The 23,529-nt window shown below is 50.2% G+C and overlaps 1 protein-coding gene across 5 annotated transcripts in view; it reads right to left on the minus strand.

The window, feature by feature from the left end:
* Positions 1 to 19,314, minus strand: part of NFATC2 (nuclear factor of activated T cells 2) — a 147,130-nt gene extending 127,816 nt beyond the window's left edge. For 2 of the 5 annotated variants that reach the window (XM_057503085.1, XM_057503086.1), the window contains exon 1: positions 3,513 to 3,872. In XM_057503085.1, the coding sequence (XP_057359068.1) occupies positions 3,513 to 3,642 (130 nt within the window). In that variant the 5' untranslated portion in view covers positions 3,643 to 3,872. Of the gene's footprint in view, positions 1 to 3,512; positions 3,873 to 18,959 lie in introns of those variants that run through there. The other 3 variants (XM_057503087.1, XM_057503088.1, XM_057503089.1) reach the window with 3 other exon arrangements.
* Between the last annotated feature and the right edge of the window lie 4,215 nt (positions 19,315 to 23,529).

The raw sequence follows: 23,529 nt of genomic DNA on the forward strand, positions 1-23,529 counted from the left end.
ATAAAATAACACACCAAAAAGGATATTACAAATACCACTCATAAATACTGCTGAAAGAAATCTTAAATATTATCAAACAGCTGCCAGATGCTCCACCATGAGAAAATAATACACAATGACCAAGTGGGGTTTATACCAGGAATGTTTCGATATTTAGAAATATTAATAGATCTAGGAAGAATAAAAGCATATTTTTCCAAAGATGCTATAAAGTCATGATGTAATTTAACTCCCCTTTCCTAATCAAAACCCTCCAGAAAATAGGAATGGATGGATACTTCCTTAACATAATAAAAAATACATACACCTCAGTCCTAAAGCTGGCCCTAGAGGTATGCCTGTTTGGGATAGAAACAAGGCAAGGATGACTACCATTCATACTACTAGAAGTATTAGTCAATGCAATCAGACAAGAGAAAATAATTAGAAGCACAAGTAGAGGCTCCAGTTCAGTGAGGGCAGGGGCTGGGTCATAGTCCCTATTGTATCCCCAGGATCTAACACAATAGGTGCTCAATAGTTAGTTGGATGAGTAAATGAATAATGGCTCACACTACTTAAGCACTTCCATTAACAAAACCAAGAGTTTAATAAAATGCTAGTGATAAATCACACTCTGTGTAAACCCACTCAAGGCAAACAGCCCTATGAGGTAAGCACTATTATTTCAGCCACCTGACAGATGAGCAAACAGAGGTCCAGAGAGGTTAAATGACTTACCCAATTTATTGGTAAATATTTTAAACCCAGCTTTGCCATGGTGCCTTGCCCCTTACAACTGTCTTCCCGTGTCTCTCATTAAATGAGGGAATGAAGAACCCTCACATGGTAGTTCAGAGCCCAAGCTCAGGAGCAGGACAGGAAGGTTCATATTCCAGCCCTGCCATTCACCAGCTCCGCTTTCTTGGGGAAATTCCCTCACCTCTGTGCCTTAATGCCTTCTCTGTAAAATGAGGGGGACAATATGCCTCCCCGCTAATGAGCATCTGCTATATGCCAAAGTTTCATGAAATGAGCATCTGACTTCCCCCAAATTCCTAAGTGCATTCACCAATTCCGCCAGTGTCTGTCCATTAGCAGTCCTTTTCCTTCCTTGGTTTTTGCCGGGCTCATGCAAAGAGTTAAGGGTAACACCTCACATGCATCACCAGCGCAGTGTCACCTGGGACAGAGCCCAATAGCAAGACAAGGGCTAGCATTGGCCCTTGGGGAGTTCCACCACGTGGAACCAGAGAGAGGTGACCCCTACTAACGCCTGGGTGAGCCAGACCCACATCTGGAACAGCTTGCTTCAGCCTCTCAAGGCTCATGATGTCCCCTTTCTTCCTGAGCCACAATGTTTCTGTGCTGACTTCTTCCCAGCAAGGAGTCATTATTTTTTTTACAGATTCCAGAACAGAACTCCCCACTCCATCACCGGGACTGCACGTAGTAACTTCTTTCCAAAGAGTACAGTGTTGGAAAGGCGTGACTTTACGGTGAAGAAACCTGACAAATGCTACCACAGCCACGTGATCAAGCTCACCATCACAGTGATAGATCATGCTGATAGCAGGGAGCCCTGATAAGACATGATGAAAATGGTCACTTTACCTCTGTGAGTTTTTTCTCCAAAACCAGAGCCCCAGTCCATGAGGAAAAAAACGCCAGAGAGACCCTACCTGAGGGACATTCTACAGTATCACTAGCCAGTGCTCCTCAAAACTGTCAAGTTCATAAAAAAAAAAAAAAGGACAGTCTGAATCTAAACTAAGTATGAACTTTAGTTCCCAATAATGTATCCACATTGGTTTATTAATTATAAGAAAAGCACCATACTAATGTAAGATGTTAATAATATAGACAACTGGGTGCTGTATCTCTGGGAATTCTCAGTACTATCTTTACAACTTTTCTGTAAATCTAAAACTGTTCCCCAAAAATACATTTAAAAAAAAATATTGCATAGCTTTGCCTATGATCATTTAAACACCTATCTCGTGGCCACCATGCACCGCTTGCCAAGAAAAACTATAAAAAAGCACCTCCCATCAGATTTGGCTTGGAAACTATTTCCCCGGAAATCTCCCCTGTGCAAAAAAAAAAAAAAAAAAGTTAACTGATTGTGAATCTGGGAGGGATATAAATATTAGTTCCCTGAAAACATGACTTTACGCTTAACAAATAGAAAGACCACTGACGCTAGAGGGATCATTTGCAGATTCTCAGTTCTATCTTTTCAAAGCAAAGGATGGCCTCCAGATTGCAACCTGGGAAGACGGGTCTCTTGCTAATTATTTCCATCTCCAGCCAAAATACAGAATCATTACTGATTACCATCTTCACTTGGTATCCAAGCAAAAGGGATCCCTGAAAGCAAAGCAAGCCCCTCACCTAAGGTGGCCCGTGAAGATTCTGTTGGAAGGAAGTTAAAACTTCTCCTTCACCTGCCCAACGCAGCAACTCTGGGCAACTGCAAGCCTGGGAGTATCCGTGAACAGGCCTCCTACACAAACCAGCCTGTACCCCCGCTGCCTGCACTCCGGATGCAGCCAAGCCCGAGAGCATCTGGAAGTTACCAGCAAGCCTGCCCCTGAGGCTTCCACAAGCACTGGCTGGGCTGGGCTGTCAAATTCAGGAAGCTGGGTTAGGTTTTTGGTTTTTTTCTAAGACAACCTGCCAACTAGAAAAATACAGTGAGGTTGGATGTGCGACCTCCTGCCCCATCTGACAAGCACTCCCGTTAAACGGTGAGGGGGCAGCCCAGCCTGGGGAAGTCCCCAGCCCGCCAGGGCACTTGAAGGCACAGACTGACGGATCTCTGGGCAGGGATAGCCTGCGTTTTCCTGAATCCACAGGCCAGCTCCCCCAACCCTCACAACCATATGACAGGGGTTGGGGATCCCTTAATAGAGCTCAGGCTGATCCATTTGGGGTGATTCCGAACCGCCGCAGCAGAACCCAGGGAGGAAATGGGCTGGCCTCCTGACAGTGAAGTCAAACCACCCTCCAGCATCCGACACAAGCAACCTCTTCCTTAGTTTCAACACAAAGTCCACAACAAATGCGACACATGCCCGACGGAAGAAGACCAACCTCATGTGCCCTGATTCTTAGGCTCAGTGGCAAGCTCTTTGCACCAGAGCCCTCCCCACTAACTCCATTCTTGGGCTTCCTCAACTCCTCTCTCCAAAGGCAAATCAAACACTTCCGTTGCGCTCTGACGACCCAACAGCAGGCAAGAGGCGCCGAGTCCCCTGCCACCTTTTGCTTTGCTAGCAGTGACCCTCAGGGAGAAGTCCCCAACAACTGGAAACGGACCCCCTTCGGGGGCAAGAGCGAGCCTACCGCCCCCTAAGGGTGGCAGCAGTCCCTAACTCCTCGTGCCCTCCCTCTCACCTGGGGAGAGGCGCCCCCCGCTCCAGGTCCCCCAGGAAGTGTGACATCTGGAGCAAAGCGAGGCCCTGGGCCCACTCCCCAGGCCCAAGCCCCAGCCCGGGCCCCAGGGCCAGGCCAGGGGGACCCGCACCGACCTTCGATAGGATTCAAATAGTCATAGTCGAAGAGGATGGAGAAGTCGAACTCGTCTTGGGGGCTGCCCCCGGGCTCGTGGCCTGGGGCATCCCCGCCGTCGGGGTCGGGCTGCGGCTCGGGGGCGTCCATGGCGCGGAGAGCGGCACGGGGGCTGCGGGGCCGAGGCGAGGGCCGGCGCGGCTTTCGCGGGGGCCCCTGGCCGGAGGGGGCGACGGTGGCAGGAAGCGGGACAGAGAGGCGGGCAGGTCGAGCGGCCGGATCACCGCCCTCGCGGGGACGCACGCGGGGTCCGGGGACGGCGCGCCTGGCGCAGCGGGTCCTGGACGTGCCGGGGGAGCCGGGCGGCGGCGGCGGCGGCGGCGCGAGCTTCCTGCTCCGGGAGCACCTGTTGCGGGCGGGGGGGCGGGGACAGCGCGGCCGGGCCGGCGGGGGCGGGGCCGCCCCGCGGGGACCCGGGGGCGGGAGCGAGGGGGCGGGAGCGGGAGGCGGGCGGCCGGGAGGAAGGAGGCCTCGCTGCGGGGCCACTGCCGCGCTGGGGCCGCCGGCTCCAGGACAAGAAAGCTGCCGCTTGTAGTTCTGCCTGGAGTGACCAGCTGATCGCACCTTTTCCCTCTTTTCTTCTCTAAGGGGGGGCTGAGGGATGCACCCACTCCCTTCTATGGCAGACTTGTGTCTCCACGTGCCTCTGTGTGCCCACAGCTGTGGCATGATTTTAACATACAGCTTAGTCGCCTGCTTGCGCCTGAACTCAATTTCCCAGGACTGGAAAGACTCACAGATGCTCTGCTGGCATGAGTCTCACACATCTGTACCTCTTGGCCACCTGTCACGTGCCGGGTGCCAGGGACCCAGCATGAACCTGACACTGTTATCCTTAGAACGTCAGTTTCTGGTGGGGGAGAGGCATGAAGGAGATAAACAAGGGGACACAGATCATCCCCCATAGGGTGTCAGAAGAGAATTCACCCAGCGCTACGGGGTAAAGACTGGGAGCTGGGGAAATTTTAGTCACTTCTTTGGTCAGGTGGGGCTTCTCTGGGAAGGTGACATTTGGACACACCTGGAGGGGCTGGAGGGGGGGGAGAGTGCCAGCAGGGGTCCTGAAGCAGAGACCAGAAGGGACTCAGGGTGTCGGAGGTGGAGGGCGAGCAAGGAGGGCAGTGTGCAGTTGGTGAGGTTAGCAGGTGACACGTACACCTGGATGCTTATTAAAAACACAGATTCCCAGGCCCCTCCCTGAAACTTCTGATGCCAAAGCTGGAGTAGACGCTCAGGAATGTGTGTTTTTAAAAAAACACCCAAGATGAATGTTATGAACAGGAACATTTGGGGAACACTACATAAGAACCCAGTACCACCCCCAAATAAGACACTTCCAGGGGTCTCTGACTTCTTTGCTGAAGTCAGAAAACAGACTCACAGAGGCAGAAATGGAGATTAGGACCATGGTCTTCAACACTTAGAGCAGCTGAGAATCACCGGGGACAGTTTTTAAAATGCCTATGCTCGGGCTTTAATCCTGCACCACCAAACCATAACGTCCAAAGGTATTCTTTTTAATTACTTCCAATGAATGTCAAGTGCAGCCAGTGTTGAGAATCACTGGATCAGGAGATTAGGTGGGAGAGGTTCTAGGATTCCTGGAGAACCACAGCCTGACCTCAAGTGGGGACTAACTCAAATGCTTTGCTGTGTGCAAGGAACAATGGAAAATGTGCAGTCTTCAGGAAGAGCCATTTCTTCCCAGCTATCAATCGTCATTCATAGCATGAAGATTTACTGAGCACCTGCTGGGCACCTAGTGCTGCTACACATCTTGGAGATGCAGCCATCTGCTGGATATCACCTCTCCCCTCACCGTGCATCTCTCCTGGATGCAAGTAGGCACCGCAGTGAAGAGGGCTCTCCAAATTGCACTTCAACCCATGGTTTTAACCCAGGCTACCTATCAGACTCGGTTGGAGAGCTGTTTAAAAAGTCAATGGCTGGGCCCCACCAGAGACTAGTTAGAATCAGAATGCTGGAGGGGAGGCCTGAGTATTTTGTAAAACTCTCCAGATGCTTCCAATGTGTTGGTCAGGGGTGAGAAGCACTAATTTAGCAGCCAACTCCATTTCTGGGGCCTGGGCCTGGCTCAGGACTCACTGACTTTCAGAGTCTCAGGAAGAACTTTCTGATTGTCAGAGCATAAAGAAATCCTCTTCTCTGTGTCCAGACCGCAAGCACAGCTGTAGTGGATGTCTCAACCTTAGGGGCACTCACACCTTAGCAGTAGCTGATAAATTCAGGTGGAGGAGGGGAGAGAAGGACCCAGATTAGGACACTTACAGCCAGGTATCCAGGAGATGGATGCTCTCTGGTCTCTCTGGTCCTTATGACAGGACCCTGAGTCCAGATCCTGCAATTTGGTCAGGGATAAACAAAGGAATAAGCCCGCTCCAGAAAAGGAGACAGGCTTGTGCTACAGTCACATGTCCTTGCTCACCCCCATGATGAGTAAACGCCTCTAATCCAGTGGACATCTGTTGGTTTGCCTTCCCAGAGTCACTCCACCCTTCTTCTGACAACAGCATCCCAACACATTCCTTTGGGAAACTACTTTTGACACAATCTTGGTAGAACTATCAACCCCGTTGTCCCACCCTCCCCTGGCAAAGAAGTGGACCAATGACCCAGGTTTGGCCAATCTAGGAATTCTGTCTCCACTAGCTTATGAGATCCCCTAAGGCAGGGGTCATGACTGCCTCATTCACACACAGCTTTATGTCCAGTGGATGTGGGGTTGGATGGATGCGTAGATAGAAAAAGAGAATGGAATTCCTGTGCATCTAAGACTCTTAAATTACATCTTTACTGGACCCCCTTTCTGAGGTTTTCTCTGGCCACCCAATTAGAGCAAGAACCCAAATATTTACTCCCAACCAACATCCTTTTGAGATACCCAGTAAGAGGAGATCATAGAGGGAGCTGATCAAGTGCTCTAAACTTCAGCCTTAGGAAAGATGGTTCAGGACTTTCTAAATAAGAGTCTAACTGCCTTAGTTGTGCCTCTGAACAGTGGATATATTTTAAGGAATTCGAGGATTTGGAATCTGCACCAAAACAATCAGAGCTCTTTAAAGGGAAGCAGTTCAGACTAGGCGCTGACACTTAACAGAGTTTCTGCTGGCCTAGTGGGAAGTGAGAGGGTTTTCTTCTCTAAGGGCCACCTTGAAGGGTGGGCGTTTGGGCTGGGGGAAGACACATTTTCAATTACAAAATAAATAATTTGTGCTCTTAGGAGCAAGGGCAAGGAGCAGAATGCATGACCTTTATGCATTCAGAAGCCATCCTAGGGGGTGTGGAGAGGGGGATGGAGGCCCTGACAGGGCAGTTCTATCAACCTTCTCTCTGACCCATGGCTGACCTCCTTGCCGAGGCCCTGGACTTTCAGTGCTTCTCCAGCTTCTCCAGCAAAAGTGCAAGTGGAAGATCGTGAAGCCCCTGAGAGTTTGAAAGTTCTAGAATACATTGATACTGTTTCACCCTAGCCCAGGAGTTTAGCTTAATTCAACAAGCATTTGCTGTAACATATAATTACAAATTGAGGTAAGTGCCAGGAAAGGAAAGAAGGTGCTACAGAATTTGTATCAAGGAAACGTAATGCAGACAGCAAGTTCAGGGAAGGCTTCCCTGGGGAGGTGACGTTTAAGCTGAGACCAGAAGTTGTAGGGAAGTTAGCCAGGGAATAGTGAGGGAAAGAACTACCAGTTGATTCTTGGGGAAAGTGTGTACAAAGGCCCTGAGGCAGGAGAAATTAGGAAGTGTTGGAGGAACCAAAAGAAGACTAGAGGGGCAGGTGCTCAGAAACAAACAAGAAGAAGGTGTAAGGTAAGGCTGAGAGGCAAGTTGGGCCCCAGGGACCATGTGCAGAATTTTGGACCTAAGAGCAATGGGGAACAACTGGAGCATATCAGGAAATGCATGGCACAGTCATACTTGAGTATTTAAACAATTGCTCTGGGTTCTGTGTGGAGAAGAAACTATAAAGTACAAGGGTTGAAACAGGAAGACCAATTTAGAAAGTGCTTGTAGCCATCCAGGCCATAGATAATGGGAGCTTGGACTACAGTGATGGCCACGGAGCTAGGAAAGAGTGGAAGCATACCAAAGACACAGACACATATGGTCACCCTTTGGTCTGCCCTTGAGTTCCTTCTTTTCCTCTTCCTCTTAAAATGCAGCATAATTTGATTTCCACCTGAATACAAATATCCAAAGAATGCTGGTCCCTGGAGAACCCCACTACCCTGAGTGGCTCTGAGCCCCCAGGCCCCTTCAAGTTGGCCCTGGAGGGACCCAGCACCCATGCTTCTGCTCTCTGTCTCACCTTCTGGTATAAAGCTCATTTTTATCTGCAGCCCAGACCTCTCCCCTGAAATCTGGCTTCATATATCCAACTGTCATGCACCATCTCTATTTGTGTATCCACTAGACATCTCAAAGTGAACGTGTCCAAACCAAACCCTGTTATACTCTGAAAACACTTGTCTCCCCGTGTTCTGAGCTCCAATATTGCCCTTGTGTCCACACAGTTCACAAGCCAAAACCCAAGCAGCAGTCCTTTATTTCTCTCCTTTCTCACACCCACATGCAAACCCACGGCAGATCTGGGCATCTCTATTCTCAAAACGTAACCCAGATCCAACCATTTCTCACCAACCAACCTCACTGTTCTGCCTCCCACCCCTGAAATTCTAGCTCCACCATCTCTCACCGGGACGCCTGCAGTAGCCTCCCCCTGGTCTTGCCACTCACACTCCGCCTTTACACAGAACAGTCAAAGGGATCCTTTCAAAATACAGATCTGATAAACCTTCCAGTAGCTTCCCATTAAGTTTAGAATTACATACAAACACCTTGGTCCACAGGCCCTAGATAAGCTGCCCCTTTCCCTAGCTCTGGGTGTCATCTCCTGCCATTCTCCCTTCCCTGCCACCCTGATCATCCATCTGTTCCTTGTTAATGCCAAGCACAGCCTCACCTCAGGGCCTTTGCACCTACTGTTTCCTCACTTTGTTCATTCCTCAGCTTAAATGTCACCTCCTCAGAGAGACCTCTTATGACCATTCCAATAAAAATAGCATCTCCTGGCATTCTCTCTCCCCACACCCTGCTCAATGTTCCTCATAGCCCTTATGTCCAGGTATTTTTACTCATCAGTATATTTGTTCATCTGTTTATTGCCTGGTCCTCTCACTTGAATGTAAGCTTCACAAGGGCTTGTTCTCTGCTGTATCTAGGGTTGTCAGATTTAGCAAATAAAACTATAGGATACCCATTATATTTGCATTTTAGACTAATAAGGCGTTTTTAGTGTAAATATGTCTTGAATGTTGTATGGGACATATTTAAACTGAAAAATGATTCATTGTTTGGAATTCAAAGTTACCTAGGCATCCTGTATTTTCATCTGCCAATTCTGGCTGTAGCCCCAGATTCCAGAGTAGTCCCCAGCATGTGGTAGGTGCTGCCTAAAAAGTACTGAAGGAATGAATGGAAGCATAGTGGCCAACAGAGCTTCCCCCTGAGAGATCAATGGGCGCAGGAAGTCGCACCAGGAGGAGACCCCAGTCTCTGCTCTCCTCCGCGAATGGGACTCATCAGGGATGTGTGTCCTGAGTGAAGGCTGGTGTCTTGCACAATTGGTGGCCCAGCCTCCAGAATAGTTATAATACCTATAATCATTTTTATATAAAAAACATTTTATGTGATTCAATGACTTCAGGGAAATTCTGCCTGTACATGTTTGTTTCTAAGGAAAAGAAAGAAAAAAAGACTGTTTTAGACAACATGTTCTTGGGGTCATTATAAACAAGACTGGTAAATTTGAATCCAGTCACCACCCTCTTCCAGGCTGACCTCTGGGCAGGTTGATGGCACCCAGAGGCATGAACCCATAAATGTTTGGCCAAGGTTGGGATGACCTTGTATTCAATAAGGAACATCGCAGAGTTAGGAGGGCCAGGATCCAATCCAGGTTCTCCCTCGAACTCATTCTGTGAACTTCAGTCAAGTCACCAGGCCTTTCTGTGCCTCTGTGGACAGAGTGGAAGGGATAATGCCTGACTCCCCATTTCCAGCTCTACTCTCTGAGGATTCTTTGATGCTACCCTGAGGGTGGCAACCAGTCATCTTTATGGGTATACAATTATGCAGTTCCACAGGGCCCTGAGCTCAGAAGGCCCCCCTCCTTCGTTTAGGGCTCTGCCATTGCCGTCTTAAAATTCTTAATAATTTTTAAACAAAGGCTGCCCATCCTCAGCATGCCCTGGGCCTTGCTGATCATGTGCTCAGTCGCGATGGCAGTATATAACAAGTCCCATACCCTCCTCCTCACAAAGTCCACATCTTGACCACCCGCCTTGTAATAAAAGCCTGACCACAAAATGCAGGTGCTGAAAGATTTTTAGTCTAATCCAAAAAGTAGGAACAGTCTTTACCAGGTTCCAGAAACAATTTCCCCTCCTTTTAAACCCATTATCACTCTAGATGCTAATATTATCGCTTGTGGATGTATGCATTTGACTCTTACAGGGCTAGAACTTGGGTCAGGCAAGCGAGAAAAAATTCTAGAGGGTTCTCAAACATTCAGCAATCAGATAAATTGTATTTTCATGAAATGCTTTAAAAATCAAAATGGATGCAAAAAAATTTTTAAAAACCTCCATGGTGAGCAACCTATTATAATCCTAACAAAGAGGGAATCCCAGCAATGCCCTGCGGAGCCTGAGGCAAAAGGAAAAGTGAGTAATATTGATCCTGCCTTTATTTAAAATTTTTCTTTTTGTTTTGGGTCCATTATGGATTTTTAGCATTCATTTTATTTTTAAAATAGTACATTAAAATATTATTATTCATCTTGACTACTGGGTTCTTTGGCCCCTTACATTTAGCCTCCCTGCAAAGCCATTTTTGGTGTGAGCTCCTTAGGAATTGGGGAAACAAGATGGTTTTAAACCTCATTTTGGATTCAATCTACCATCGCCACCATCTTTTCAAGCCGGAACAGGACTGATCTGCTGTGAGAAAACTATTCTCCAGAACAGGATGGTCCCCGAAGGCAGTGTGCTGAGATCAGCAGCCCCCTGGGAGGCGCTGGCAGCGAATGGTCTGGGAGAGCGGGCTTCTGGGGGAGGTCAGGGTGTGCAATGTAGGGAGATGCCCCGCTGAGCGCGGCGGAAGTCACAGGTTGGCAGTAGCTTGGCCAAATCCATCCTGCAGGCAGATTAAGTTTGGCCTGCCTAGCAATTTTTTAAAAATTGGAACTAACATGTTAAAATTAGGATATTTCATATAAAAATCCAAATTTCCAATATCCTTTTAAAAATAGGAAGACCTGGGCACACCAGGGCCGTAGTCCCAGATGGACCAGTCTGCTGGAGGGGGGCAGAGGCTGCCCCTTCAGGGGACTCCTTTTGCTCTCGGGCCCCACGTGGCTGACCCCCAGATGTCCCCGCGAACTTGAGACCCCGGTGTCCTGGCCCTTGGCTCCTTCTGCCCGGTCCCCGCTCACCTACTGGGTCCTGCTTCTGTTTCTTCTCTTCATTCCTTGCTTCACAGCACACTCTCCTCTGCATGCAGAACTGATGGTTAGCAGGGGAGCGTGGTCAGCAAATTCCCCTTCCCCTCAAATGACTGTCCTTGCCTGTAATTAAGCAGGAGATGCCACCATCCCTCTGCCAGGGGAGCTTCATCTCCTGCTGAATCAGAGCCTTAGGGATGGGCAGACAGGGAGGTGCTGGTTAGGGGACGGAGCGTGAGTTGGCCTATGCCCACCCCACCCTATCCGCCTCTTACCCTCGCCACACTGTCACCCTCCTGTCACCCAGCCTGCCTTCCTGGGTGACCACACCCACCATGTTTCTCCTCTCCAGTCTCTCGCCTGCCACAGTCTGCAGACTCCAAGGCCTGTGTTGCTCTCACAGCCTTTGAAGTCAGGGAGTGATGAAGACCAAAAGCTGCCCCCCACAGCCACACCCTGGGGCATATCCCATCCTCGCCCTGCAAAAAAAATCACGCGGCATCTGCTTTCATTCCCCTGCCAGACAGTCACCAGACTACACCTAAATGTTTACTTCCTTAGCATGTAAATGGCTTCACATTATGATTGTGTCTCCCCTGCTTTACAAAAATAAATAAATGAATGAATGAATGAATAAAAAGTATCTGACTTTCAAACGCAAAGGAGCATGCCTTATACAACTTGCATTTTCTCCATAGCACCTCGCTTGGGCCTGCTTGCAAAAATGGCTCCTCTGCAAACACTTGGGACTCATTGGCTGAATGATTGAAGTAGTTCATTGAAAACCCACAGAAAAGATCAAGATTTGGTAGACAATGGCTTTATCCCCTTAAGAAGGACCCTTGAAGGTTCTTAGCTGAAGGAAAGTGATAACTTTAATTTAAAGCAATCACACAATAGTGAAAATGGCAGCTAGCATGAACTGACTGCTTGACACACACCCAGAGTGTCTCAGACATGATCTTTAGACCTCCAAGCCCCCCGCGTGGGTAAGGATGATGATGCTGACCCCCATTTTTCAGCTACAGAAACCAAGGCTAGGTTGTGATGTTACTTTTAAAGTCACACATGCCACCATGGACATGGTTGTGTCCCACACAAGTCTGATACTCATTACTGAGTCACACTGTTCCTGGGTTATTAGCTAGGGGTGGATTTGCTAGGGGACATTTTTGGACCAAGATGAAATGGCGAAAAAAGTTTTATGACTCCTGGTGATAGTGGAGGGTAAGAGCAGAGCTGATGTGGGGAATCTAGGCTGGGCCGAGAGGAAGACATGTCTGGAGTGGTTCATGTTATTCACAAAATTAATGGCATCTACCTTTGGGTGCCAAAGACAGGGACCATCCCTGCAGAACTCCAGAGCTCATGGGAACAGTTTGAGAAACACAAAGAACATTCTGTGGACCGGCAAGCACCACCTCGCCCCATTTCCTATGCCCCACATTGGTCCCAGCCGCCCCAACAGCCTCCCACCTGTGTTCTGAGCATCCACTCTTACCTGGCACTTAATGATAAGTATGATCCTTCAAAAAGATTAGAGACCACACGCTCTGCTGCTTAAAACTCCCCTAATGCCTCCCCACTACCCTGAGAGTGAACTTCAAACTGCTCACAGGACGCTGTGGATCCTGAACTGCTTTGCTTCCATGGTCTCTCTCCTATCACCCTTTCTCCACCCTTTCCGCTCCAGCCACATGGGTCTTCTTGCTGGTAATTGAATATCCCAAGTACACATGTCTCCTCAGGGCCTTTGCACCCACTGTTCCTTCTCCCTGGTATGTTCCTCCCCCAGATATTTTACAGGCAGATACCCCGCCATTCAGAGGTCAACAAAAAAGACATCTCTTTAGAGAAGAAGAGGGCCATCCAGTCTGAATTAGCAATCCCTACCATTGTGGCTGAATTGTGTCCCTCCCCCCAAAAATGTTCAAGTCTAAACTCCAGGTACCTGGGAATGTGATCTTACTTGGAAATAGAGTCTTTGCAGATGCAATCAAGTTAAGATGAGGTCATTAAAGTTAAGGGCTCTAATCCAATGACTGGTGTCCTTATAAGAGAAGGAGAGAACACACATAGGCAGAAGGAAGAAGGCTCTGTGAGGACCGAGGCAGAGTGAGGGATGCATCTATAAAGCGAAGGGGTGCCGAAGATTGCCAGGAGCCCCCCAGGGCTGGAAGAGATGAGGAAGGAGCCTCCCCCAGAGGCTTCAGAGAGAGCAGGGCCCTGCTGACAGCCTGATGGCAGATTTTTAGTCTCAGAAACTAAGGAAATAGGTTTCTATTGTTTTGTGCCACCCAGGTTTGTGGTAATTTGTGATGGCAGACACAGGAAACAAGTAACACGCACCACTCACACACACACACACACACACACACACACACACACACACACACACACTCACAACCCTATTTTCCTATTTTAGTCTCTAGCATTTAACAGCATTTGAAATTCCCTTGGATAGCCCCAGGTTGGCAGGCTCGGGTTTGCTCCTGAGCCCGGGCTCTCCGGCTCGCCACTCCATGCCCAGCGTCTTTCATGGCAACTCATGCATGGTAAATGCTCTGAAAATGTTGATGGAAATGAATGACATGGTCAAGTGGGCTTCTGGCAGGAGATGGGAATGAGCCGGGCCTTGAAGAAAGATGTGAAATCAGGGAGAGGGAACACCAGGCGGAAGGGCCGGCCCGGGAGAAGGCAGCCGGAGGGACAGACAAGTGTGTGTGCAGCAGCAGAGAGCAGGTGGGACTGGCTCCGAAAGCAGAGAAGGTGCTGCACAGGGAGGCGCGGGCATCAGGCCCAAGAAGCACCCGGTGGGGCTCTGGCCACTGAGAGAGGCTTTGCGGAAATGGGTCCCTGGGCAGGTCCACTGTGCTGGGAAGAACCAGAAGGGGACAAAGGGGCCACCAGAAGTTATTGAGTGGCCCGGAAAGTCAAGGTGGGAAGGGAGGAGAAGACTGTCCCCAACTCCACACTCGTGGCGGGCTGAGTCCTTTAGGAGCTGGGACCTCCTCTCCGGCTCACTGTCTCACTGCAAGGTCCTGCTGCAGGAAGCAAGAGAGACAGGACCGTGGAGCCCTCAACACTGAGCTCTGGCACCACCAGGGGCTGGTTCTGCTCTTGAAATGCCTGACCACTCCCTGTCTTGGTTTCCCCATCTCTATATGGGGCATCATACTAAATACCAACAACTCTGTGGTTTGTTGTGAGAATCCATCAAGACAATGTCCATACAGTGCTTGGCCAGGAAGTGTCTGATAGGGAGCACAGATCACCTTATTGACTGATATGATTATTCAGCCCAAAAGAGGACAACAGAGAAGGTTTGACTCCGACCTCTGAGACTTTGTGACCCTGGGGGAGTGACTAGGCCTCCCCACGAAGATTGGGTATTAACTGTCAGGCTGGTGTGCGGATTAACAGGGTGGCACTGGACAGACCCTAGGGTGGTGCCCGGCACAGAGCCGGCACTCAATAGGTGCTGGCAGCTGTCACCGTCATTATTGTTGTTTGTTGTTGGGCTGATTCGTCCAGACAACATGAACACGTGTGCCTGTTAGAGGACCAGGAGGAACCCTGCGTAGGTCACAAGCCCTCGGTGGGAAATGTGGACATCAAAGGCCCGGTCATCTTCAAAAAGAGGCAGCAGAGAGCAAGCCAGAAAGATGGCACTGAGCTTCAGAGTTTAAGTCTTAATTTTATGTCCTTGGCAGGTGGCATCATGCCTATTGCATCATTCACTCACTTGTCCACCCAGTTAACAAAGAAATTATTGGGCACCTACTAAGTGCTAGGCACTTTTCTAGACATTGGGGCCCCAGGGGTGCACAAGACTGCTGTGGATTCTGGTTCCAGAGCTCAAGCTGGAGGAGGACACAGACAAAGCGGGGACGATTACCACCAGTGTGATCAGCACAGGCTGGGGCAGCACAGAGCAGAGGCCCAGGGAGCCCCAGGGAGGCCTCCAATCCAGGTTGAACAGCCAGTCTCAAATTCCTCTGTTAGCAAAGGAACACAAATAGGAACCTGCTTGGCTTCTTCCACGTACGATGTGAAATACTCAATCACTCATTTATGTAGCAAGTGACAGCTATCTGATGAGAAAATGCATAAGAAAGCACTTGGCAATTGGTTTTTCAGGTTGGATTTTTTTGGGTGTGTGTGTGTAAATATTGAATTAACGACTTGTACAGTAATAGTGAAAGCAACTATTTATTAAGTGGGTACTTTGAGGGTTGCCCTGTTTATTACAAGATTGCAACTCTCCATAGGTTGGTAAATAATGGCTGTCGTCTCCTCCAGGGCCCTCCCTGCAGTTCAGCAAACAAAGGGTTAAAGCCTATTCCGGCAGGGAGTCTCTTAGAATCCTGCTCCTACTGATCTGATTGGTTGATATTGGGCTGTTAATTACATGAACTAGTACTCTGGATAATATTACTATTGTTCTTTGATACGTGGGGAAACTGAGGCACAGGAAAGTGAAGTTGCCTGCACAGGGTCATGGAGCAGACAAGGGGCAGAGCCAGGACTGGAACCTTTCACTCAAATCTCAAGCTGTTGACTTCTAGGGTATGTGACCTGGGACCTGCCGGAGACACAGAAATAGGGGACCTGGCCCTGCCTTCAGGGTTCTTACAATCCAGCTAAGGAAAGTTTTTAATATAGTTGGAGGAGCATCTGGGGAAATGAGTGGCTCTCTCTGAAGTTCTGGGGGGAGAAGGAGAGACTGGAAGGGCTCAGCCAGAGGGGTGGCCTTGGAGGGATCTGGCTTTAGAGCCTCCCGGCTGCCTAGAGAGACTGTGCTTCTTTTCCCTGAGGAAAGCCAAGGATCCCTTCCTAACTCACTCACCCGGAAGCTAGGGACCAATCAGCTGCTGCTTCAGTCTCCCTGTGTCTAACGATGATGCTTGCACCCCCCACATCCTCCCACATTTCTCTCGTTCTCTTCCAGGATGTGTCAAGGAATAACATGGTGTCGGGAAAAAAAGCCAGGACCAGGATCTGGTCCACCTCAGTTTCCTCATCTGTCAAATGGTATTATAAGAATTATAGTATCAGTGGGTTCCAGAGATAGCAGAGCATATCGTCCAGATCCTGGTTCAAATTATGGCTCCACCACTTCCCTGCTGGGTAACACGTGGCCAGTTACTGCACCTCTCTGTGCTGCTCCCAGTCGATGCTCACCATGTGTCTGCTCTCACCAGGGCAGACAGCAACGGAGCACTCGCTGTGTGCCAGGCATTGTGCCACTCACTTGCTGGTGACCATGGGCAAAGCTGGTCCTCATTGTCCTCAACTGTCAGATAATAATAACATCTACTATGTGTTAACTGCATGCTAAGCACAGAGGCAAGTGTTTTATGTGCATGATTTCATGATGCTCATGACAGCCCTGTGAGGTCAGCATGTTCATTGCTTCCTTTTGCAGATGAAGAAATTGAGGCTTCCCAAGCCATGATCTTAGCCCAGCCTGTGCCACTGTGAAGCTCCAGTAAGTTAAGAAGTACCTTGAGAGGTTTAAAGTCCTGCACCTCTTCAAAGAATTTTTGCTGTGAAATCCAGTTTCTATATCAACACAACTTACTGTTTCACATCTTTAATAAAACAGGAATTGCAGCTAATGTTAACCAACTGTTGACGGTGAGCAGGACACTGTTTCACATGTTTTACATGTGTTACCTCACTGACTCTCACAACCAGTAAGGGAGACACTGTTATTGGCCCCATTTTACAGATGTGGGAATTGAGGCACAGAGAGGTTAATTCACTTACCCAAGATCACACAACTGTGATGTGGCCAAGAAGAAATTCTAATCCAGGCCGAGGGCAGGGAGTTTGGGTCTGGGAGTGAACGGAGCTCACTCTGGGTTTGTTTATTCCTGAAATACTTTCCATCATCCCACTTCAGATAAACCCGAACACACCTCTCTTCCAGATCTTCAGCTTGTCCCAGGGCCTCAACCCAAAGCTATACAGCAAGTTCAGTATTTTCTTACTGTGCAAATATTTCTAGTCACTATTAATGACCCCGCCCATCTGCGTGGACACTGCAGGTCTGTCCCTATGATCCTGCTGGTAGTTGAGTTTAAAGGGGCATTGGGTTTTCCCTAGGGAGCCCCCTGTGCAGAGCACAGTTGAGAAGTCTCTCATGACAGCTGTCTTTGAAGCCTGGAAATGCATTCTGCATGCCAGTTGCCTTGGCGTGCCACGTGTGGTTTGCCGCGAACAACGTGGTGCCCTGTCTCCCACATGGGTACACACACTGGCACGCACATTCTCACAATCTGTGCATACACGAGCAGGGGCTGGGGAGGGTAGGTGATGCATGTGCACACGCAAATACACATACTTGAAAACCTTGAGAGACAAGCAAATTCATAAACCTGAAGCAAAGGTGTAGCAGCCCCAATAAAATGTGAGCTTGTGCTAGCTCACACAGTAAAACAGAAGCTCAATTTCTCTCCCAAGCTCGCTCTTTCCAAATAGACCTAAATTTGGCATTAGTCGGTCCCCCCACCCTCATAACATCAAACACTCTGTTTCGTCTCTATGACAGTAAAAACCAACTCGTGTCCTTAATATATCTGTTGCCTGTCTGAAAGCATCGCTTTTACAGATGATGCGATATTAGTAATGTTTTTTGGTCATTATGTCATATGCTTGACCACTAGCAGAGGACAGGATAAACTGGTACCAGTTAAAACGTTCAAAGTGTGGGCAGGGTCTTGCTTCCAAAAGCGCAACTCAGCTAAAAATATCTAGCATCAAGGTCCTCTGGGGCACAGCACACCGTCCACCTAACCCAAGGCACGTTGGTCTCTTCTCCTTTTCCAAAAAAGCCCTTCAGGTTTATTTACCGAAATTGTCTTTTTTTTTTTTTTTTCTCCAGCAGAACTTGAATCAGCCACGCAGAGCACAAAACCTACATTCAACTGATTTTCTGACACAAGGCTAACTCCTCCTACGCGTATTCATTTCACTTAACTCCTGCAGCCCTGCCCTCCCGGCAGTGGCCCTCCCCCCTCCCACCACTCCACGCAGGGCTGGCCTCCCAAAAACACATCCCACTGTCTGGTTTCCACTTTTAAAGCCCGATTCATTAGGGGACAGCCGAAACCCTTCCACAATCCCAACCAGATGGATATTTTCATATCATATTCTTACAAATGTGAAGCCCCTCCCATAAGATCTAGTAGTATGATTCCAGGGCTAACTCCAAGAGGAGGGGAAAAGAGACAGACACACGGAAAGTGGAGGGTAATCGAATCTCGAAACAAACTGATGGTACGCTGCACTTTAAAGGGGGAGCCGGGGGACCGCATCCGCAAGGCACATCAAAAAAGGGAAAACTGTTTAAATGTCCGAGAGCATCTGTCGTTATAACTGTTAAAAAGCAAAGTCTTCATTACTATATTTACTATGTAGTAAAAATGACAAGCCTTTTCTCCCAAAAGAAAAAAAAAAGCTAAGTAATGGCGATGATGATAATAAGATAATGATGATAGTAATAATAATAGTGCGGCTGAATGGCATCTGCTGTCAAAAGCCGAGCGCTGAAACGGTTAAGCAGCCAGTGGTTAATAGCGAGAATCCCTCCCGGTGTCCCAAGGAGGGGACAATCCTTGTGACAGCCTCGCCTAGGGAATCCCGCCTAGGGACCCCTCGGCGGCCCCGCGCACAGGGGTCCCCAGCCTCCCCTCCAGGGCCTGGGCGCGGGCGCCTCTCCTCCGGGCCGCTCTACCTGCGCGCCTCAGGAAGCGGGAGCCCCCGGGGCCGCCCGCGACCCCGGCCCGGAGCGGAGAGCGCCGCCCGGGAAGCAGCAGGAGGGGCAGCGCTGGGCAGCGGGAGGAGGAACGGCCGGGCTGCAGGGCGAGTCGGTTACCTTGGTCCACAGACCCCATGATGCGGAGGGGATGGCAGTGCCCCGGTCGGAACGCAGCCTCTCTCTGCATCGGGAGCGGACCGGGGCTCGGCGCGCGGCGGCGGAGGGTGGGCGTCCGGAGACCGAGGCCGCGGGGGCGCCGTCCTCCCTAAAGCATGCTCGCGGGGCTGCCCCGGCCGAGGGGCCTCCGAGCGGCCCGGGAGCTGCGCGCCTCCGCCTCCCGGCTCCGGGCTCCCGGCGCGGCTGGGCGCTCGGGCTTACTCGAGAGGGAACGCGACTTCCTTCCCCGCGCTCCGTGTTTATAGGCTTTCAATGCAGTAAAATAACGGGATTCCCTCACTGTTTCCTCCTGTTTATCCAGCGCCATGGAAACCACTGGATCCCGTCCATCTCCAAAACTAAGGGCTTTCCTGCAAACTTCACACTCAGGAATCCATGACGTCGCCTCCTCCGCGGCCAGCCAGCTCCGTGGCTCCCTCGGCCGCCAGCACAAGTCCCTGATTGTTCGGGAGACAAGTCCGGGAGAGGGAGCGAGGCGGGCGGCGGCGGGAAGGGGGTGGCGGCGCGCGAGCGTCCCAGCGTCGGCCTTGCAGGAGCGCCAGGCGGCTGTGTGCAAGGACGGCCCCAGCCACCGCCGTCCTAGCGGCTGCAGCTTTTAAGAAATCATGGCCAAGACCCCTCAGCCCCCCATTTTCCAACAGGGCGCCTCCCCGAGAAGGCTGCCCAAGTCTCAAACCAACAGCCCAGGTGGTCGAGGTCCCTGAACGCTGACCCGGGGGCCCTTCCCAGTCCCTGGGGGGCCTCTAGCTGCCCAGATTTTTGAATTCAGGGGTGGTGGGGAGGAAGAAGAGGGAAGGAGGGGGAGGGGGGGAGGGGCCGGAGGAGGAGGAGGGGCAGGAGGGAAAAGAAATAAATAACCGTGCCTTGTGTCAACTCTCCTCCAAGATTTTTTTTTCAGAGAGTTTATTTTTAGATTCATTTAGAAAACCCAAGGTTTCCAGTGATGCTCAGAGGCTCCAGCAATAATGAAACGGCCAAAGGGACGCCGAAACCAGGCAACCCATGTGTTTACACATACTCCGAATAAACAGGAAAATAAGGGAAGGGATGTCATGAACTCTGCACACACTCCAGAAGAAGGTCCGTGGGATGCCACGCGTGGCTCCCATCAACAGGCCGCAGACCCCGGAAGGCCAGCGGGGCGGGCTGAGGTGCAGCTGTCAGATGCCCTCTCGAAGCCTGCCTGGATATGCCTTTCACCTGCAGGCAGGGTGGGAGATTCTGGTCCACCGGCTAGAGCCAGCTTTGGAAACGGCCATTTCAGGTACTACTGATAACTCAGGGGAGCACCAAGGCTGGTGACTCATCAGCACCCCTAACACAGCCACAGAGACTTGAGCTTTTTCTAAGAGACGTTGAGAGGAGCTGGCTCCATCCACGGGACCACTCTGTTGTCCACACCACAGCCCACAACAGCCTCACTGGGCTCTCAGACCACTTACTTTTGCTGGAGGTGCAGTCCCACACTGAGCAACAGAGGGAAGTTCCCACCCTCTCCCAGGCCTCACCCATCCTCTGACTGGACTCAGGTACCCGCAGCAGAAGGGCTGCAGTAATATCCCCCTAAAGGGCAACCACATCTGCCCACCCTCTGTGCTCTGGGCCTCGCACTACCCTACTTTGAGTTCCTTGCAGCCACCCTGCAAGCAGAGGACCCTTTTCCCCACTTTACAAAAAGGAGACTGAGGCACATAGAGGGCAAAGGGTGTGCCTGTTGCTCTCCTTGGCAAATACTGGCCTGCAGCCTGTGAGGCCTGGGAGACTTGTCAGTGAGCCTACTGAAGAAGCCCCATTCCCTGGGGACCCTGCACGCCACCAACTGAGGCGAGGACAGGGTAACCGCCCATCCTGATTGAGCAGGTTCCCAGGATACAGGACTTCCAGGCAAGCTGTGGCAAGTTGGCCACTCTGGGCATGAATGAAACTTGGCACTCAGCGTCCTTGAGCCTGGGAGTCATTGTCTTCTGCTGATGGCCTCTCTACTTAATAACAGTATGAACAGCAACCTCTAACTCAGCACTCACTCTGTGCCAGGCCCTGAGCTCGGGCCATCTATAAATTCTGCTCTCAAGCCCCTGCAAAATGATACACTGGCACTTGGGCAATGGGGGTTAGCCCTGTGCCATCCAAGAGAGTAGCCACATGTGGCTATTAACATTTAAAGTAATTAACAATTAAATAAAATGTCAAAGTCAGTTCTCCAGTGTGCAAGCCACATTTCAAGTGCTCAAAAGCCAGGCATGGCTAGTGGCTACCCAGTTGAACAGCGCAGAACAGAACATTCCCATCACTGTAGAAAGTTCTGTTGGGCTGTACCAGGTTAGACAAGCTGAGAGGCAGGATAAAGTGCAGGCTCTAGAACTAGTCTTGGCTCTACCACAGAGCCACTTACTGTATAAAATGGGGACACTATTAGTGCCTTCCTCAGCACTGACATAAGGATGCAATGCTAGGAACAGTAAGGCATATAATAAGTGCTTAATAAGCACATATTTTTAAACCTTTCCAAGGTCAAGTTGTGAGTAGCCATGAAGCCAGGAGTAAGACTGTTTCACCCTGTGGTCCACGCCCTTCACCTCTAAGCCTCCCTTTGCTATACAACTGCCATGTCCAGGGCATGAAGCAGGCTCTTTGCAAATCTTGCTCATTTCACTTGATGCCATCAGCCCCATTTACAGAAGAGCAAACTGAGACTCCATGAGTTGCTGTTCACACAGCCAGCCTGGACTTGAACCCAACTGTTTGGCAACAAAGCCCACGTTCTTGGCACTTCAGCCCCTGCCTTCCAGAGGCCTCCCTGGGAGCCCAGGTCTTAGAGGCCACCAGTAAGGCAGGAAGCATGCATGCTGGGCCCTCCTCTGCCAGGCTCATTATCAGGGATAATTTTAGACTCAGTCCCACCCAGGCTCAGCCTCTGAGATCAGGCCCGATCACCACAGGTGTGCTGCGCTGCTGAGAGGGGGATGCCTCTTGGAACATGGTGGAAGCCACATTTTATAGAGCCCACTCTTGGTCACAGTTAAGCATTTTCCCCTTTGAAAGCACATCAATACTACAAGGATTGGAGCCGGGGGAGTCGCAGCTGAGTCACCTAATTTGCCCTTATGGGCTGCAGCTTTCGGCTTCTTACTTACTTTAGCTGTTCTTCGTTCCTCAGACAATTTCTTTCCTCTCCCAGTGCCAGGGCAAGAAATATTTTGTCCTTTTGAACTGAACCACCCACTGGTTTTTGCTTCTCTCGAGCACTCTCTCTTTTTTTAAGGGATGCTCTGAGGGGGGTGGGTGGGGAGCTTCCGCCCACTAAATTATCCACGAAAACTCCCAAAAATAGAGGCTCTCAGCTGGGGTGGGGACGCGCCAGCATATGAGGAAAAAGCGAAAGAGGAGCTAAATCAAAGCAAATAGAAAGCGTCCAGGTGGCCATGGGGAGGAAGGCCCAGCGAGGCTGCAAGACATCTGGGCTGAAGGAGACCTTGAATCACCAGGGAAGCCTTTTATTAGAATCTCTTCCCTCTGATAGCCTCATAAATAAGAAACACAGGTATTTCTGCTGAGACGCCACACACTGTGCTGCCCAAACAACCCGACTCAACACCAGAAGTATCTGGAAGGACAGGGGCACCCTTGGGGCCCCGAGCTGGCCCTCTAGCTGTGTTTACAGCCCAAGGACTGTCTCCATCTCTCCATCACCTTGACCATCATCCCTTTCCTGTCTGAAAGGTAGACAGCAGTTGAGAACTGGTCTGGACGTCCACATGTCTCAAACCCAGAAAGTGGGATAGACACAGATGTATGAAAACCAGAGCTGTGAGGTTTCTTGATCCATCCAGCCCAGGGAACGTTTATTGAGCTCATGCTATGTGGCAGGCATGAACTCACTGAACCTTCACAGCAGCCCTGCGCTTATCATTTTATGGAAGAGGCAACTGCAGCACAGAGAGGTTATGCAGCTTGTTCCAGATTACACAGCTAGCAAGTGGCAAAGGTGGGATTTCAACCCCAACCACCTGGCTCTAGAGCCCACCTTCTTACCCACTAGGCTACACTGCCTCTCATGTGCCATCCCAATTGCTCTGAGAAGCTCCCCATCAAATAGCTATTCGTTTCCTGCCTTATTCCATGCACATGGCTCTTGCTGAGTAGTGGGGATGGGATGGGGACCCAAGACATGGACCTCGCATTCTACCTGGTTGACAAAGCCACCTCAATGCCTTGGGAAGCAGACGGGAGCTACAGCGGCAGCAGGAACTGTCTGCGGAGACCATCCATGGCGGAGACCTGCTGGAGGGTGGTCGGCGCAGAAGGCTCAGCTGCCTCATCTATAAAGTGCAGCTACCCCTCCCTCTTAGGGAGACATGAGGATCTGATGTCACTGTGTCTAAAGAAGCACTAAATGCAGTGCCTGCTATACAGTAAGCACTCGATAATGGTACTAAAATTACTATTATTATCTTGCCACAATATACAGCAGTTACGCAAGTACCCAGATCAACCAAAGATAATATTTCAG

This window comes from Manis pentadactyla, chromosome 5 (assembly GCF_030020395.1).
Source record: "Manis pentadactyla isolate mManPen7 chromosome 5, mManPen7.hap1, whole genome shotgun sequence".
Lineage (NCBI taxonomy): Eukaryota > Metazoa > Chordata > Mammalia > Pholidota > Manidae > Manis > Manis pentadactyla.